Below are 19,266 nucleotides of genomic sequence, written 5' to 3'. Positions count from 1 at the left end.
TAGTCTTCTTTCATTAGATTAAAAGGAGATCTAGTCAACATTTGTCTTGAAGTTGTGTACCTTCTGTTTGTCAAAATCTCCTCTGATGTGAGAAAGACTATTCTAATGTGAAAGTGAAATGTAACTTCGTATCAAGGTCTTACTTGTGTGGATGTTGAACCTAATCAACAGAAACAGGCCTAACAAATTTTAAATATTTTACATGCTAATGCTATTGTTAGAAAGAAATGTTTTGTCATAATACGTCCTAGTGTAACTATTGTCATTTCGTTTTTCCTTTGTAGCCTCTGGGGAGCTATACTGTGAGAATGCTTCCTTAAAAAAGTAATTTCTTCATGTCATCTGTTGCTGTGCAAAACACCCCACAAGCCCATTATATGTAATGCTTTTGTGCTGAAACATTGTAGAAATTGTGTCAGTGATCAGTTAACATTCTCACTCAACTCACTGCCTGGAAAAGGGTTTATTGGTAATTTCTATTATGGAATGGCCTTGTGTTGTGCAGCTTCCAACTGATACTCCTTTATTGAAAATAAAGCTCTTCATGGCTGTGTTCAATTTATTCATTTTCATAATTGAAACTAATATAATAGGACATTCTCTGATAACCCTGAACAATACAAATATAAAATAAACACAATTTTTTTGGAAAATGCATTAGCAAAGCATTATAGTTTTATTCCAGTTAAGATTAAGTATTCTCTTTGAATAAATCATCTAAATTTAATTCCATCTTCTGTTGATCCTTATTTCTTGTAGGCAGTTTTACTTTTGGTACATCAGCAGAGGCCTAAAATTGTTTTAGAAATGTGTGAGTAAAATATATAACAATTCATTATTATAAACATAACTTTTCTCAATTTAAACCCCCCCCCCCCCATTACTATATTGCAGCTATAATACATTTACTCCTCTGCAGTGAATAATGATTATTTTCTATGCTAAAGGCAGTAATTATAATATCTTAAAACAAATGTTCCCTGATATATTAATCACATTGACTTAAAAGGTTCGTATTTGTGACTAAATGTAGACAGAACACAAACAATGTGAAACGGGCTATGATACTAGAAAAACAGTAACTCTATACTTAAAAAAAAATCATTTTGTGTATGGCAATATGGTTTAATTTTTTAGTATTGCTAAGATCTCAATTTCAACTGTTGGTACTATAGCATTTATTACAGGTTTTGAAATTTACATCTTAACGTTTCTTTAACTCAGAAATAAAATAACTGACAACCCCGAAAAACCACCTAGATTCTGACTACATCACTGCCCGTTACCTCTGCTGGGGTAGGGGCCATCAATCAAACAAAGATCTCCAGTTGTGCTGGTTTCAAAAATATATTTTTGTGGTTGAGGCTTTAAGACATTCCAGATTTGTTTTTCAAGATGAAAGTGAAATATAATAACTTAATTAAAGTACCTTATTGATATTGGTCATTGGTTTCTCTTCATGAGTCTGTAATTTCACACCTTCTTCTTGTAATTTGTTTACAGTAATTTGAAACAATTGATCCACAGGATGTGATTTCTGGGATTGTAGCTCAATATATTTATCTACAAATCTACATATAAAAGGGACAAAATTTAGATGTGATTATGAATAGGTTTCCTGAGGTAGAAACTATACTAATGAGTTTCACCCATATCAATAGGTCAATTTATTTCTAATAGTTTACCTTACCTCTGAGTCACAGATATGATGTTATTATTAAGAGTAACTGGTTCACTATCAGTAAAATTTCTATAAAAGTGTCTGAAAACGAATAATTAATTCCTTTAAAATTTTTATCAACAACAAATATTTAAATTTAATAATATATAATAGGCTATTAAATAGACTTTAAAAGAGACCATCTTACGCTCTAATATAGTCTTCTGGGTAGAAAACTGTTTGTACTTGTCGTGGATGTAGAGAAGGCTTAGGTGGGAGTGCCTTCACTATATCATACCAAATGGGACGGTCTTCTTCTTTTATTGCTCCAGACCGCAACAGGCCTGTCATCCTAATTTCACATAAGTAAACAGAAATATTTCAGCACTAATAATTTTGAACTTGAAGGGATGCAGACATATAGAATAGATCTAGCTGTAATGTTCGATTTGACCCAATCCGCCCAAATCGCAACCACTCAACCACACAATACGGCCAATACGGTTAGTTTTGTTAGAAGGCTAAGGCTAAAAGAGTAATATGTGACCATTGCATAGCTATTTTGATTTAGTGTAGTTTCAGCCCATTGCACAGCATTTAACTTTGTAAGGCTTAAAGCTTAAGGGTAATTTCAGGCCACGTTTACTAGTTTAGCCTTTTTACTTTTTAATAATTTAAGTTAAGGTCATTGCATTTTTGTGTCTTCTGCTGGCCAGCCTAGGCTAAGGCAGTAGGGGGCAAAAGCTTTTTCTGACTAGATTCTAGTCGCTTTGAATTTTTATACAGACAACTTCACATTTGATCAGTAACAGTCGGGTGGGGGTAAAATGCAAGACAAATTTAAAATGTCACATGACCGGAGGTTTTAGCACACCGATCTCCTTGAAATGGACCCAAACTTATGTTAAATGTTATTAAAATAAATAAATAAAAAAATTAAATATGGCACGGTTATAGACCTAGAGATTGGTTAGGCCTATAAAAATATGATTGCTGTTGTTTAAGTTTAACTATTGTATTTAAGTTTTTTCAAAGTAATAATATTATCCAGAGATCGCTAGCCTACTAAAAAAGCCTAAATTATTATAAAATTAAAAACTAGATCTAGAATCTAGTCTAGATTAGATCTAATTCTAAAACTTCTTGACCACGAAAAGACTCAAAAAGATCGCAAGCAGATGATCAGTTAACTATCTATTCGAATGCAATTAAATAAAAGATCACTAAAAGAAACAATGTAGATCTAGAATCTAGTTTATTTTATATTTTGCCTGGTAAGTATAGAACCCAATTTTTCTCTTCGACTACCAGCCATTTTTAACTGGGTGGACTAGTTCTCTAAAGCTAGACTACAATAGATCGAAATTTATTTAGGATTTCATCCATTTACCGAACCAAGCCAATTTCATAAATTTAGCCTAGTCTAATTTTTTTAGCGCAATTTCCTTACAGGAATTGCGATTATTAACTCGTCATTTCTGGATGGATGGATGTGCGCAGCTTTGAGTCGTATTTCCTCTTCAACGAAGCAATATCGAGGACTAGTTCCAAAAGCAAATATGTTAAGCAAGTTCCGAGGATGATTGTGGGCCAAAAAAATTCCCGGAATTCCTTCCTGGATTTCCCGGAAAAGTAAAAAAAAATTGGAAAAAAAATCAGTTTTTGGCCCATATCTCGGCAACCAGACCACTTAGCGACTTGAAACATTTACCAATCGATTCCTGCCATAATTTAGAACAATATTGCCGAAGAAAGTTTTCAAAAATATCCTTTCGTTCGGTCACAAAAAATTAATTAAGGAAATTGCGCTTAAATTGTCACTAGACTTTTTATTAACTTGTTTAAACTGAGCATCGTGTAGGCCTACTCGTTAAAATAAAACTATTTCCGTTGATATAGGTTAATGTAGTTGTCTTTTTTTTTTTTTAGCGCAAAAAAATATCCCTTCGTTCGGTCACAAAAAATTAAAAATGGTTATGGATAAAATAAGGAAATTGCGCTTAAATTGTCACTAGACTTTTTATTAACTTGTTTAAAATAATAAAAACCTTTATCTACTAATCTAGATAAATGGCCCGTTGAGGAAGGAATACAAAGGGCACTAGGTTGATGGTGTTTTCTTTTTCTCTAAACCGAAACCAAAATCACCACCTCATCTTAAAATTTAACAGGAAACATAAATGTAATTGAAAACGGATTTTTATCCATAAATAGATCTAGTCCTAGTCATACCTCTAAACCTTGCACATAAGCTAAACTTGAACAAAAGTCGCTTTCAGAGTTTCAGGCAACTCTTCGGGGGTGAGTGTGGGGGCTCCGCCACTAACCAAAGAGATTCCTTTAACAAAATTCTACAAGAAGACCAATTTTAAGATTTAAATAAATAAATAAATTAGGCCAGAAGCGTAGCGACCCCTCCCGACGCCCGGGGCGAACTTTCAATTGGGCGCCCCCGTGTATACACACACACACACACACATATATATATATATATATATATATATATATATATATATATATATATATATATATATATATATATATATATATATATATATATGCGTATATGTATGTGTGGTGTGAGTGTATGTATAAGCGTGTGTGTGCCAGTTGGGAAAAGGTTTCATAAGGGGTCATCCATAAATGGCGTCACACTCGTAGGGGGGAGGGGGTCCGTAATTTTGTGACGATGTGTGATGAGGGGGAGGGGGGGGGGGGGTCGGATGTTGCGACGTCACATTTTTGCATTATAAAAAAGCAATGTTAGAAAACGAATTTTAGACGTTATTTCGCATTTTAGATAACTGTTTTGATAAATTGTAATAGTTTAGACAAGATTTTAGAAAAATATCGATGTTTAAAAAAATTCAACTGCAATTTTGAGGGGGGTTGTAGGTTGAGGTGTGACGTCATTTTAGGGGGGGGGGTCTGGCTTTTTGTGTCGAAGTGTGACGGAGGGGAGGGGGGGGGGTAAAAATCGTCAAAAAAGCGTGACATCATTTATGGATAACCCCTAATTACGATGTATGATTTTCGTTCCTTAAAACTTTACTCGACGCCAATATTATTAAGATGTGTTTTCTTTTTACAAAAGATTAGTAAAGTAAAAACAATAAACCGGGAGTGATCTCCCCTAACCTTTTTCGAGTATTCTAATATGAACCAACATGGGATGGCAACTTGGGATATAGACATGACTTTTAATCCATTTTTAATTACTTAAATTTTTAAATTAGAATAGAATCTCATAGAAAAAAGAATTGCACACCAAATGAACGTCAAATAAAATGTGTAGAATAGTGCGTAATATTATTAGTTCTTTATATATTCACATGTGTTTTTTTTTTTGAGAAATCGCAAATAGCCTAAATTACTACTTCCGGTCAACGGAAGTTACTCAAAATTTGATAGAAGGCTGAGAATTAGATCTTTTACTTATATGTAAAATTTCATTTATCTATCTGAAATAGTACTCAAGTTATAGGCTTTTGAAAAGTTCAAAGTAGAAAAAGTACCACTTCCGGTTATCGGAAATCGCTCAAAAGTTTATATGGATCTACGATTTTGATAAAATACTTATATATGAAATTTCATCAACCTAGCTGTAACGGTACTAAAGTAATCGTGTTTACACAAGGACAGACAGACAGACAGACACACACACACACACACACACACACACACAGACACACGGACAAGATTGCAAAATTATGTTTTTCCGTATCAGTGAGGTGTAAAACGTCGAGATTTGTAAAAATCTCGATTTTTTTTGCACGATTACAATACTTTCTCTATACTTCGTATATACGAGAAAGTAAAAATTTCTTACATAATAATTCCTCTGGAATTATTTAAGACAAGTGAAAGAGGGGAAATAATCACTCTCTTAATATAAATATGTATATATATCTACACATTTAATTATAAATGTCAAAACACATAAATAATTACTTTAGAATATAATGAAATTGTTTAACACTATTCGTGTTTACAAAATGTTTTTCAGTCAATATTTTTATCTAATCAATAGTAATATAACTTTTACATCTTATATTAACAATGACCGATAAAAAACTTTTACTTCGGCGCCCCACGTTTTTCATCGCTTATAGTAGAGTGATCGCTTGCATTATTGTGATGTATAGCATTTATTTTCTACTTTTTAGTTCAATCAGAAAACGTGGGTTTTTTTAAAACTTTTGTAATGATAATTATTTTCTACTTTTTAGTCTTTGTCTGTTTGTTTGCATTCAAATCTTGCTATCGATTTGATCTTCTCGCATTCACTTTTTTTTTTGGGTAAACGAAGACAACTCGTAAAAAACACGTGTCTTTTCCAATAGACGTTTCTTCTGTGTTAGATTTGCATAGGTTTGTACACAAACACCGCGTGACCACTACTCAGTAAGCCTTAAGAGGGAAAGTACCGAACCTTGTTTTCATCAAATTACAATTACTAGGTTATGTCCCTTTTTTGTACAAATATTTAGGGGTCTAAAATAATCAATAAAATGTTTCCATGGATCAATTTAGTAATAATAACAATTGAATATTGTATTGTCATTGGAAACAAAGCTTCCCTGAAAATTTCAGCGCGCTAGCTAACTGGGAAGTGCCCAAAATTTCGATCGCAAGATTTGATTGGAAAACCAAACAGACGCGAAAGCAAGTTAAAGAAAACGTGGGAACATTCGGATTAACAGCCTACATTTAACTACATATCTGTCTGTAAGTTCAGATCATATATTTTTAATTAACTACTGCTTCTTTGTGTTTTTTAAAGATCATATTTTAACATAGTGATAGATATGGGTTAGATCACACACCTTTTTACTGGTAATTGCAAAAAGAATATTCACAGAGTTTTACGTTTAAAAAGTTAATTTTCTGGCGGCATGGTCTTTTGGTACATTATTACGCGTTTTTCTACATGTACTTAACAGATCAGTTCGGGGTGGGTTGGGGTGGGGGGGAGGGGTGGTTTCAACTTCATTCACCACTGTCCGCTCACTTTAGGTCAATTATCCAACCCCGTGTATACCTAGGTGTGACATTAATGTAGCTCTACACAATTGTGGTGGTGAGGTGTGTGTGTGTGTGTGGGGGGGGGGGGGGAATATAACCAACTCAGAGTGAATATAGCGTCAGTTTTTAGATGACTGTTCTGAACATACATATATATTACACAAATATATATTACACAAATATATATATTACACAAATATATATATATATATTACACAAATATATATTACAGAAATAGATTTAAATAAGTAGCAGTGGTATTATGACAATACTTTTTTTTTTACAGAGGGGTCCATGGGGAGGGGGTTGTAACTGTTTCATATAATTTGTAATCGTAATCACTATCGCCCAAACTGTAAGAATACTACTACTTCATCGTGATGAGGTTGTTGACCCTTTCAAAGTTTCCACACCACTACGCAGTTTGCTCATAAGTAAATTTAAACATCAGTTGTATTTGTTTCTGTATTGTATTTATTTTTTAAATTAATCACACGATTCAAACTGTATATATAAAGTAATTATGTGTGAAGTTTTATGTATAATATTTTCTAATTCAATTATTCGTAAGCAAATACATTATACAGTTGCCTTAAACTTAACACCCCTCTTGCCAAGTGGTACTACCCGTAGAGGTTTTTTAAACAATGCAATGCATCGTAATGGTTATTTTTAGAATGGCAAACTGATGCAGCTGTTAATACGTGTTGTAAACGTAGACACTACTAGAATAGTACAATAATGCTTAATTGCTGCATGGAAAGAAATCTTGTTAAAAGAAATCTTATTAAAAGAAATCTTGATAAAAAATATCATTGTTTAAAACTTTGAGTTTAAAAAGTTAAAAAAAGGCCCCACTTTGCTGAAAATGGCCAGAAAGGGAGTGGCCGCTCCCCCTGCTCCCCCTGCGTACGCTACTGGTAACGGTATTCAAGTTATCGTGTTCACAGATAAATATATACTATATACACACACAGACGTACAGACAAAATTGCAAAACTATACTATGTTTTTTCCGACTCAGGGAGGTATAAAACGTCGAGATTTATAACTACCTCGATTTCCATTTTTTGCATGATTGCAATACTTCCTTTGTATATGAGAAAGTAAAAAGTAATTCACAAAAAAAGTAATTCACCAACTACCTGCATGACTTTTTCCCTCTCGTAAAAATATAATTTACAAGAAAGTTTAGGGGGAGATCACTCCATTTTAAGCCTATTAGATTTTAAGGTTCCCAGAAAGAAGCGCAACGGAAAAAAGCGCAAAGAGAAAAAAACGCACACGGAAAAAAGCGCAAAGAGAAAAAAGCGCAAAGAGAAAAAAACGCAAAAAGAAAAAAGCGCACACAGAAAAAAGCGCAAACAGAAAAAAGCGCACACGGAAAAAAGCGCAAACAGAAAAAAGCGCACACGGAAAAAAGCGCAAACAGAAAAAAGCGCACACAGAAAAAAGCGCAAACGGAAAAAAGCGCAAACGGAAAAAAGCGCAAACAGAAAAAAGCGCAAACGGAAAAAAGCGCAAACAGAAAAAAGCGCACACAGAAAAAAGCGCAAACAGAAAAAAGCGCAAACGGAAAAAAGCGCAAACAGAAAAAAGCGCACACAGAAAAAAGCGCAAACGGAAAAAAGCGCAAACAGAAAAATGCGCAACCAGAAAAAACAACGAAAAATGTGCAAAAGAGAAATTTAGCACAAATACCTATATCGACTAGATGACACATTTACACATGACTGTTAGGGCTGCTGTAAGAGTGTCGTGTTTAATCACGTGATCTACTACCATTTAAAGCGTACCACTATATAGCGCAAGAAATTTAGAGGTTAGGTAGGGTATAATTAATGGTGGGGTTAGGAAAGTTAGGGGGTCCATTCGTGTTGGTTTATTGTCGAACCTGTCCTCACCTCACATCACAACAGTTGGGTGATGCTTACCGTGTAATGTTAAAATAAATAGCATGTAATTGAGTTAGTTCGAAGTGAGTTTTCATACAAGCCCAACGCACTAATTAAGATTGTCGCAAAATGTAACATATATGTAACATATGTCAATGATGTCAATGAATTTTCATTAAAAAAAGTACAGTTTACGAAACTAACGAACTTCGCCGATCCTTTTTCGGTGGGTAGGTGGGTAAGTGGGTAGGCGGGTAGGTGGGTAAGTGGATAGGTGGGTAAGTGGGTAGGTGGGTAGGTGGGTAGGTAGGTAGGTGTGTAGGAGGGTAGGTGGGTAAGTGTGTAGGTGGGTAGGTAGGTAGGTAGTAGGTAGTAGGTAGGTAGGTAAGTGCGTCATGATGTGAAATAATATTAAATACATAATTGTTATTTTGGTGCGAATGAATGTTGTTGCGAGAGATATGAGAGATATGACGAATGCATGTCAGATGACGCGGATGAAAGAGAGTGAAGTTTTGCGATAGGAACGGGTAGTTATGGTATGCAAGCTAGGTAGTTCGGGCTAGGGAGAATGGGAGAGATACTTCGTGTAATGTCGATATCAAGGATAGTTTTATGTTTATTTATACGAGAATAGTAGTTGAATAATTATTGACCAAGAAAATAATAGGCATTGTGTAAAGCGATTATCGCCTGTATCGTGGTGAGGGGAATGAACATGGTAGTGGTACGCTTTAAATGGTAGTAGATCACGTGATTAAACACGACCTCTTACAGCAGCCCTAACAGTCATGTATAAATGTGTCATCTAGTCGATATAGGTATTTGTGCTAAATTTCTCTTTTGCACATTTTTCGTTGTTTTTTTCTGGTTGCGCATTTTTCTGTTTGCGCTTTTTTCCGTTTGCGCTTTTTTCTGTGTGCGCTTTTTTCTGTTTGCGCTTTTTTCCGTTTGCGCTTTTTTCTGTTTGCGCTTTTTTCCGTGTGCGCTTTTTTCTGTTTGCGCTTTTTTCCGTTTGCGCTTTTTTCTGTTTGCGCTTTTTTCCGTTTGCGCTTTTTTCCGTTTGCGCTTTTTTCTGTGTGAGCTTTTTTCTGTTTGCGCTTTTTTCCGTTTGCGCTTTTTTCCGTTTGCGCTTTTTTCTGTTTGCGCTTTTTTCTGTGTGCGCTTTTTTTCTGTTTGCGCTTTTTTCTCTTTGCGCTTTTTTCTGTTTGCGCTTTTTTCCGTTTGCGCTTTTTTCCGTTTGCGCTTTTTTCTGTGTGAGCTTTTTTCTGTTTGCGCTTTTTTCCGTTTGCGCTTTTTTCCGTTTGCGCTTTTTTCTGTTTGCGCTTTTTTCTGTGTGCGCTTTTTTCTTTTTGCGCTTTTTTCTCTTTGCGCTTTTTTCCGTGTGCGCTTTTTTCTCTTTGCGCTTTTTTCCGTGTGTGCTTATTTCCGTTGCGCTTTTTGTTTTGCGCTTTTTTCCGTTGCGCTTTTTTCCGTTGCGGTTCTTTCCGGCCACCGCAGATTTTAACCCCATCCATCAAAGGGAAACTACTATAGAATACTATCGATCAATCCCATTCATCCTTCTGCTTTACGTGGTTTCTATAATCAGTCATAGGTCTAGATCTAGATCTAAGTATTGTAGTATTTTAGTAAGTAGGCTAACCCAGCAGACAAAATTTAATATTATCTAGATTCTAGATCTAGATCTAGATATTAATATAAGATCAAGAAATACACTTAGATTTATCTATAATATTTGACATACCATAAACATATCACAATATACTACTTTTACTTACTATTACTTACTAAATCTATATAGATCTACTTCTATTACAGCCTTGACAATGAGGTAACGTTTTCGTACATTAATAGCCGCGGGCGATTTTACGTACCCAAAACGATAGATTACCAGATTTACAATTTACCTAGATCTAGATTCCTAGATCTAAAAATTTTAGATAAAATAATTAAATTACTGGGTAACGTAATCTATAAATTATAAATCTATCGTTTTATTTAATATTTAGGTACGTAAAATCGCCCGCGGCTAATAATGTGAAAAACAGGTGACCCCTTAAATTTTAATAATTATTTCAGAAAACTTATAGCGCAAGATTCAGGGGAAGCCCTTCAATTTTACAAATGGCTGCTGTTTATATATATAGCAAATCTTGCTCGCAAACACTGAGAAGTGCGCACATGGGCTTTTATATATTAGGATTAGGATATAGTCATTTATTATGTCATCATCATTCCTTTTTGGCCTCTGGGAAGCAAAGGGCTGCAATTACACATTTCCAGTGGACTCGGTTTGGCTTTTCACTTAATCTGTGCCCACGTGAGCCCAGTTGTCTTAGCCTCTTCCTCTACCATTCTTTTCCAGGTTTTATTTGGCCGGCCCACTTTCCTTTTTCCGTGGGGATTCCAGTCCATAGCATGTTTTGCAATATTATTTTTTTCTCTTCTTAGCGTGTGTCCAATCCATCCCCATTTACCGGCCTTGATATCCTTATCTATTGGCTGTTGTTTTGAAATTTGCCACAGGTCTTTGATACTTTGTTCAGCCATCTTATTTTAAGTAGGCCTATATGTTGTAAGCATTTATTTGTGAACAACTGTAGCCTATCTGTATTTGCCTTTGTAACCCTCCAAGTCTCAGAGCCATAGAGCAATACTGCCTTGACATTTGTTTTTGAAAATCCCAATTTTGCTCCAAAGTGACAGGGCAGCGCACCTCCACATTGGGCGCAGTCAGTTGAAGGCACATCTAGCCTTGTTGATACGGCATTTTATGTCCTCTTCTGCTCCCCCGTCCTAATTGATCACACTTCCTAGATATGGATTTATTATGTAGTAATATGTAATATGTAGTATTAATGGGTGGTCTAGTTATGTATTAAAAGTTAATTTAAAAAGTAATCACTGTGTAATATAATAAATGGTCTTTGTTTTGCCTTTGAAGCCCTAGTTAGGCCACATTTGTTTATAATTTCCATGAGAAAAAACTAGTGCTTGCAAGTGCTAATTCAGTTGTTTTAGAAATAGTTTATATTTCAAAACCCTGACATGTCATACACTACTATACTGATAAGTGTTAATATAAAACTGCACTCTTGACTTGACTGGTCTATTCCATCACACTGCTACTACTAGTAGGGTGTCGCTTAAGATTTTAAACTTCATTATTGTTCAAGTCAAGATGACTTAAACAATTAAAATCTACATTTAAGTTTTAATTAGATACTAAATTTAAGTATCAGATTTGAACGGTACTTAAAAAATAATTTGTGAAAAAACACATTTTTTAATGAAAAAACATGTTTTTAAATGGCTATGATGATATGACTGATACTCAGTGATACGGTGAGTTAGTTTTTAAGGAGTGTTGTTGTGACAAGATTGACTGTTCATCGCCGTTCAGCAGAAATGTGTCATCTACTAGATTTTTTCCCATTCAAATACACAGCGGGCAAAATAGGCAGGCTTAGTTAGTTGTTGTCTCAATCAAATTATTTTTTTGAAGGTTTTGTTTAAGCCTGCATGATTTAAAAAAAAAAATGAAAATATTTTAGTAGGATGCAATATATAATTTTCTATAGTTTACAGTATTTTTGACTAAGTTTACAACAATACTAAATATACTAAATAAAGCAATTTACGTTTTGCTTACATTTATTATGTTCTGCTCGTTATTCTCAGTGATATACCCGCCGATTAGACTAAAAAATGTACTAATGGCAAGCTTGCATCAAACGGTAATTGTCCATTGTTAAAATTAGATCGGTACTGCTGAATATTACGCAAAAATAACTATTACTAGTATATATTTCTGAAATGACCATCAAACATTGCTTAAAAATGGAATCATGGTATTGTCATTTTTGGCAGCCATAATTACCATGACGACGTTAAAAGAAAGTAGGTCAAGCCACTGGCTACTAATAGGCTTCTTCTGAAATAGGAAGATACTAGTAATGCATGTCATCCAAAGAGAAGAGATGCCTGAAAGAAACTCTAGTTGGACATATTTTGTATTTTTAGCATTTTCTGAAACTTTACTAAATTTTCACTTGGAAAATGTAAACAAACATGGCACACACTAGGGCATTCTGTTTTTCAAAAGTATAGTTGTTTTAGAAAATGATCTCGTCCATCAAAGTTTATTGTATCAAAACGATGTGTCAGGTTAAAATTTTGGATTGATAAAGTAAATATAAATTTAGCCATAAGAGGCAAAAATAATATTTTCTTGGTCTCTACTGGAAAACGCTGAAAAGTTGATACAGAAGTACACATTTGTTATAATATTTATATTTGAAATTTCATCAACTTATTTTAACGGTACTCAAGTTATTGTGTTCACAGACACACATTCACACAGACACACAGACAAAATTGCAAAACTATGTTTTTCCAACTCAGGGCTCAGGTAGATGTACAATGTCGAGATTTGTGATTTTGATTTTTTTCACGATTACAATACTTCCTCTATACTTCGTGTATGAGAAAGTAAAATAGCATGTTTTTTTTAGCTTTGTCAACTATAATGATCAGGGGAAGTTAGGCCTTAGTGGAAGTTGTTAGTTTCTTGCGAAATTAAAAAATAATTTTTTGCAGAACACTTCCATGGAGTGTTCTTATCAACTCCCCAAAGATTGATGGCGATCGGATGAACTGTGTAGTCATGCATAAAAGACAGACATACAGACACACACACATACATTACTTTTTATATATATAGATTATTTTTTAACCTGGGTTTATAATATATTTTACATAACAAATTTGTTCTATAATAGAATAATAATTTTTTTCTCTTCCCAGAATCACTATCACTTTATCATAGCTGTGCAAACATTGAATTTGAAGTGTGAACTGGATTTATTATTGATTATTAAACATGAACATTTTGCCTCACAAAAGGTAAGTGTTTTGTTAGCATCATGCCTTGCACACATTTTTCTTTTTGGAAACTTTCAAACACTGTAAACTAATTAATCTGGTGATCAGCTAAGCTGAAAAGTTTTTCTTAAAATAGTTGACTAATACATGCATATGTTCCTTTACTATATCTAACTATTGCTGTTTACTGCTAAATTGCTTTTAGTTGGCATGTGCGGACTAAGAAGAATATAGAGAGAGTTAGAAAAGATGAAGAAAATGCAGCATCAGAAGAAAAGGAGAAACAAAGGCGAATTGCACTTGCTGTAAGCTGATTAAGTATTGTATTTATCATATGTTTACTATTTTCATGCATTATGGGGATTAACTGTTTTAAATACAATGACATGAATTTAAAAATTTAGATATCTTTTGAGTTATAGACCAAATCTAAGCAGCTGGCAGTTTAAAAATGAATCTATATGTCTGTATTTACTTTATTATTGCTCTAATTTAACAGCACTATTATAAATATGCAACAGAAAAATGTGTTATGGAGCACAAAAAAACCCAGAAAATAAACCGGGAGTATATTCTAATATAAAACTATGAGGGATGGCAACTCAGGACATAGACAATATTTGTAATCCATTTTTGATTACTTAAACTTTTTATAATAGAATGGAATCTTGTAAAAAAAAAGAATTGCACACCAAGTGAATGCCTAATAAAATGTGCATAATAGTGCGCAATATTATGAGTACTTTATAAATTTAAATGCGTTTTTTGAGAAATCGGAAATAGCGTAAATTAGTACTTCCGGTCAACGGAAATTACTCAAAATTTGACAGAAGGTAGAGAATTGCATATTTTACTTACATGTGAAATTTCATTTATCTATCTGAAATAGTACTCAAGTTATAGGCTTTTTAAAAATTCAAAGTAGAAAAAGTACCACTTCCGGATTATCGGAAATCGTTCAAAAGTTGATACGGATCTACGATTTTGATAAAATACTTATATATGAAATTTCATCAACCTAGCTGTAACGGTACTCAAGTTATCGTGTTTACACACACAGACACACACACACACACACAGACACACACACACACAGACATACGGACAAGATTGCAAAATTATGTTTTTCCGTATCAGTGAGGTGTAATACTTTCTCTATACTTCGTATATACGAGAAAGTAAAAAGTCCAAGCAGAAAAATGTCAAAAAAAAAAATGTAACACAGATAGGATTACAGCAATCTGTATTTGTGTGTGTTTATGCATTGCATGTGCTTCTGTATATACATAGACAGATATGTTTAATTCCCACTTCTGTTTATTTTAATCGAGAAATAAATGCAGTCTCACTTTCTAAAATACATAGAAACATTTCAAACATAAAAAGATTTTCTGATCATACATACACGTGAAGGTGCTTTGACCACTTTTGTGTGGTCTAATCACATTTTTTCTGTTTCTCATTTTACTGGTCACTCAAATATCATATTTTTTTTCCAACTTAAAATATTTTATTTATAGAAGTACCTAATTGCAAATAAATATATTACTAGTATTGTAATACTTTTCCAAAAATGTTTGAAGGAACAAGAAGCTCGAACAGCTTTACTCAGAGCTAAAAATCAAAGCAAATCCAAAGATCTGAACTGCAAGAGCTTAGATATTCATAATTCAACCACAAGTTCTGAGGTTGCCAGTAAAAGTAGTTCTAGAGGTGAAAGTGGGAGTATACCTAAAGAGCACATCAATTTTTTTAAGGAAATTGAAGATGGGGTAGGTCTAAAGTCTAAACAAGATTTATCAATATATTCTACATTGACAATGCAATCATATTAAACAAAATTTCAACAATGATTGGAAGGTTTTTATTCTTCAAGGTTTATTTTCTTATTTACAGCTCATAAAACAAGGCAGCAACAAAGATAATGAAGCTGAAAAGAAACACGAAAAAGATCAGTTTGAGAAAAAAATTGGGCTTCTTACATATTTAGGCCAAAGTGCACAAGAAAGTAAAGGTACATTCTGTTACAAATTTTAAATGAATAAATATTTATTCTTCAATACATCCTAAAAATATAGAAAGGAAGTGGAAGAAGGCATTGTGGCAGAAAATCAATAAAGACATTTTAATGCCTTTGGGTAAAATAGATACATTTTATGTTTCAATGAGGTCCAATGACCCTCAGAGCTACATCAGAGGAGCCTAAAGATTTTTTCAGTTCCAATCAAACCAGACAGGTCTGTTAATTTATAAGAGGCCAGACAAAAGGTGATTCATCCCCCTAAATGTTTACACAGGCAAACAAGGAAATGAATTAACTCAAACTGATTTGCTGAGTTGCAACTTGATGAAACTGAAGGCAGCACTGATCAACCAAGGGGAAACTTCAAATAAATAATCATAGTAAAAGAAAACCCCATTGGACTAGGATATGGCAATAAAATGAAAATAGAAAACATTCAAAGCAAATCATAAACTACGCTAAAAACTAAAGATGTCACAAAAAATACTAGGAATTATAAGCAGATTTTTTATAATAAGCTAGTAGAGGCAGCAGTAGGCAAGGAGATATCAAACATTTCTACAAAATCAAGCTTGAATGGCAAGAAAGCTAGGTAAACTACTATCTATTGATGAAGTACTGAATCCACCTTTAAATCCACCTGATCCCATTTATTTAGGCATAAGTATTGAGAGATATCTTTGAAAGAAATACATAAGGCACTCAACCAATTGAAAAAAGGCATTGCTGCTGGCATAAACAGTATACTGCCACTACTAAAAGAACTAGTGAAAATTGCTGACACAAATGGGTCAACAGAAACCCACCCACAGAATGAAAAAAAAGGCTAATTGATAAGAATACAAAAGAAGGGGAACTTATCACAAAATAACAAAAATTACCTTACCAAGCAAGGTTTTAGCAGAACTCTGCAAAACAGAATTAAAGAAGCATGTGACAAACTGCCTTTCCACAAATGCCTAGGAAATATTTTAAAAAATACAGTGGTGTGACACAGTAGAAATCACAAAATTGTGGGAGATGTGTGGACAGGAAGCAGTAGCAATACACATTCTGAAAAGAAAATGGCAATAAATTGGACACGCTCTTAGACAGGATAAAAACAACTGAACCAGAGCTGCCTTAGATGGCAATATAGCATGCTGTATGAGTTAAAAAACATTGTATTGAGTTAAGAAAAATCCAAAAGACTGGCAAGGGACTGTGGAGAGTGGTGAGCTTCGACAGAGACCCTTTGTTCTGCAAGGAAAGATGATGAATCAGTTCAGTTACAATGCATCTAATGTTTTTGTAGCATTTTGAATACTTTTTTAATTGAAAGATTAGTAAAGGTATTGGTTTTTCAAGGTTTTGATTGTTTTTAAGCTATTTAGAATCAATGCTGTATACCTGAATTATGTTTTAATTTTTTAATGTATTATTAATATTTAATAAAAAAAGCTTCATTGTTAAAAAATATTTTGTGTTTTTGCTTGGTGGCACTGGAAGTGAAAGTGCTTTTAATACCAGGATTGTAAAGGAACACTATTATTTGGTCTAGTTGTTTTTGTGAGAACCCTCTTTTCCATCTTCCTTGTATTTCAATTTTTTACTCACTTCTGGTGTTGTTAGCTGCCTATATATAAATTCAATTTATTTAACAGGATCACCTTGGGATCTCCATCATTCAGTTAAAAAGAGAAGAAATGAATGTAGTTCAGTCAAAGAAGAATCAGAGGCAGAATCACAGAAAGATTGTCAAAAGTAGGTTTTAACAGTTTGATATATTTTTACAAATTCAGGGGAAAGCACCTGACACAGTAACCTAAATATTTTAACTTTGGCATTAATGTTAATGAAATTTCACCATACCAAATCTTGAAAATGAAAAAAAATATTTCTAAAGCATTTTCTGTTACAAAAATTAGCCAGCTGATTATTAGAGTTAGAGCAAGAAGGATTAATGATAATATGATCAACTAGCCATCGATACCTGTTATACATGAATTATATTAATATAAGCCAATATATTTTAATGTTATACTTGTTTGAGAAAAATATTTAATAAAATAGCTATTGGTCAATACACAATGTGCTTTACGACTCGTTGAATGATATTAGTGACAAAGCAAAGAAATAACTAAATAGCTAAATATCCGACACATTTAAAATAACATAGGCTACCAATACCTATTAGAAAAATCAAATTATATACATATTAGTCAACACAACACCATATTAAATGCACACACTGATTAAGAGACCGAAATTTCTGCTGTATTTTAATTTTTAAAAAAAAGCAATGTGACTGACTTTGTTTTGAATCCACTGTTTCAAGTTAGCTGTATTATAAAAGTACGAGCCGACCCGCTGTGTATCATACGCCGCTATTTAATTGTTGTTTTTTCTACTTTTCAGTAATTCATAATTTGTGAATTCGACAGTACTAATGCTGCCACTGAAAATATTTGCTTAAAAACACTAAACCCCCCCTCCCCCCCACGTGAAAGCAGCCTCCTCTTAGTTACCTCCTCTAAATTTAAAATCGTTTCAACCTAAATTATCTGCCCCTAATAGCCGTCATCAAACCCGGCTCTATGATTGTAAAATGTAAACAGCGTGAACCACAGCTCACCAGACCATGTGAGGGGGTGGTGGGGGGGGAGTTGGGGGGGGGGGGAGTTGGGGGGGGGTGGTAGCGATAGAGAGGAAGAGAGGGGACTGTATGGCGCGCTTGCTGTTTGTTTTCTAGCGTCTCCCAGAAGAGAATTATATATATATAGATTATTATTACTTTATTCTAACTCCGCAGCACATAAGTTACCAAATCCCTTCATATACAAGGCCAGAGAAACAAGTGAACAAAATTTCATTTGCCCTTTTATTTTATATTGGAACTAGCGTGCCCATCCCAGCGTGTTGCCATGGGGTTAGAATAAAGTATGAGTACAGCTACCGGGGCGTCGGCGGATATGCCTGATTCAGTTTAGTGAACGACTATAATACCCCATTGTATTCATTGTCTATCGCACTGTTTAAAACAATAGCTCGGGGCACCAAACTGCACCCTGCCGAGGGACCGGCGAACATGCCTAATTCAATTTAGTGAATGACTTTAACGCACCATAGTGCTCGCAGAGGGGCCTGGGGCGCTTCGGGTTGAGCAATGGATGGGGCGCCGTTTTACTGCTGAATATATTAGTAACCTTTACATGCTATGCAGGACGTCAGATTAACGGATGCAAAGTGCTAACAAGGCCGCTCTGGAATTCTGGGTACCAAACTGTTTATTGACAAAAATCGCACCCTCCCAGTGAACGCCCATAAGAAATTTAAATTTAATTTTTTTGCAGAAACCTTCTCGAGAGTATTTTGATAAACTCCCCAAAGTTTCATGGCACTTGGATGAACGTTGTTGAACCGCATCCGAATTTTATTTTTTGTATACCATATATAGAGAAGAATCAAATCATGCTCTGCCGGGGCGCCACCCGTGTGAATTTGAAATATTTTTTTCGCAGGTACCTGAGTATTCTCAACGACTTCCCAAAGTTTCATGCCGATCGGATGAAACGTGTAGTAACGCACAGACATTGATTTTTATATAAATATATAGATCTAGATAGATTCAAGATATGCTGATGATTATTGCCAGTAAAGCAAAAATTGATTTTTATACTTATTATTGATTTCAGGCTCATAAATTATATGGATCCATTAGTTCAGATGAACCAATACATTAAGAAAAAAAACCACAGTAAAGAAGTATGTATTGGTTTTCTTTATAAATTAAAAAA

At 34.1% G+C, this 19,266-nt stretch overlaps 2 protein-coding genes across 14 annotated transcripts in view; one reads left to right on the top strand and one right to left on the bottom strand.

Annotated features, from left to right (window-relative positions):
* The window catches only part of LOC131945114 (leukocyte receptor cluster member 1 homolog), a 43,580-nt gene that overhangs the window by 15,080 nt on the left and 9,234 nt on the right, over positions 1 to 19,266 (top strand). Inside the window, exons 1-8 of one of the 13 annotated variants that reach the window (XM_059306153.1) lie at positions 4,810 to 4,959; positions 6,254 to 6,388; positions 13,390 to 13,488; positions 13,673 to 13,772; positions 15,051 to 15,239; positions 15,364 to 15,481; positions 17,134 to 17,233; positions 19,165 to 19,234. In XM_059306153.1, coding sequence (XP_059162136.1) covers positions 13,466 to 13,488; positions 13,673 to 13,772; positions 15,051 to 15,239; positions 15,364 to 15,481; positions 17,134 to 17,233; positions 19,165 to 19,234 — 600 coding nt within the window. In that variant the 5' untranslated portion in view covers positions 4,810 to 4,959; positions 6,254 to 6,388; positions 13,390 to 13,465. Of the gene's footprint in view, positions 1 to 4,807; positions 4,960 to 6,253; positions 6,389 to 10,074; positions 10,212 to 10,281; positions 10,415 to 10,612; positions 10,632 to 10,850; positions 10,904 to 12,301; positions 12,321 to 12,455; positions 12,854 to 13,389; positions 13,489 to 13,672; positions 13,773 to 15,050; positions 15,240 to 15,363; positions 15,482 to 17,133; positions 17,234 to 19,164; positions 19,235 to 19,266 lie in introns of those variants that run through there. The other 12 variants (XM_059306184.1, XM_059306117.1, XM_059306177.1 and 9 more) reach the window with 12 other exon arrangements.
* On the bottom strand, positions 631 to 3,060 carry LOC131945188 (small ribosomal subunit protein mS23). The gene is made up of 5 exons (XM_059306219.1): positions 2,932 to 3,060; positions 1,869 to 2,012; positions 1,691 to 1,762; positions 1,430 to 1,571; positions 631 to 790 (listed from the first exon to the last, which is right to left on the bottom strand). The coding sequence occupies exons 1-5, from the start codon at positions 2,973 to 2,975 to the stop codon at positions 692 to 694; spliced, it is 501 nt and encodes a 166-aa protein (XP_059162202.1). The 5' UTR covers positions 2,976 to 3,060; the 3' UTR covers positions 631 to 691.

Source organism: Physella acuta, unplaced genomic scaffold, assembly GCF_028476545.2.
Source record: "Physella acuta isolate Inbredline_101_S28 unplaced genomic scaffold, ASM2847654v3 ptg000049l, whole genome shotgun sequence".
In the NCBI taxonomy this organism is placed as follows: Eukaryota; Metazoa; Mollusca; class Gastropoda; family Physidae; genus Physella; species Physella acuta.
The sequence above is the reverse complement of the archived record's forward strand: the minus strand, read 5'-3'. Positions and strand labels throughout refer to the sequence as shown.

Bases quoted from the DNA above. Each gene is read 5' to 3' on its own strand.
- LOC131945188 (XM_059306219.1), bottom strand. From the start codon at position 2,975: ATGGCTGGTAGTCGAAGAGAAAAATTGGGTTCTATACTTACCAG. The intron at 1,763-1,868 runs GTAAGATGGTCT...ATTCGTTTTCAG, and splicing joins CCAGAAGACTATATTAGAGC to ACACTTTTATAGAAATTTTA. The intron at 1,572-1,690 runs GTAAGGTAAACT...TTTTATATGTAG, and splicing joins ATCATATCTGTGACTCAGAG to ATTTGTAGATAAATATATTG.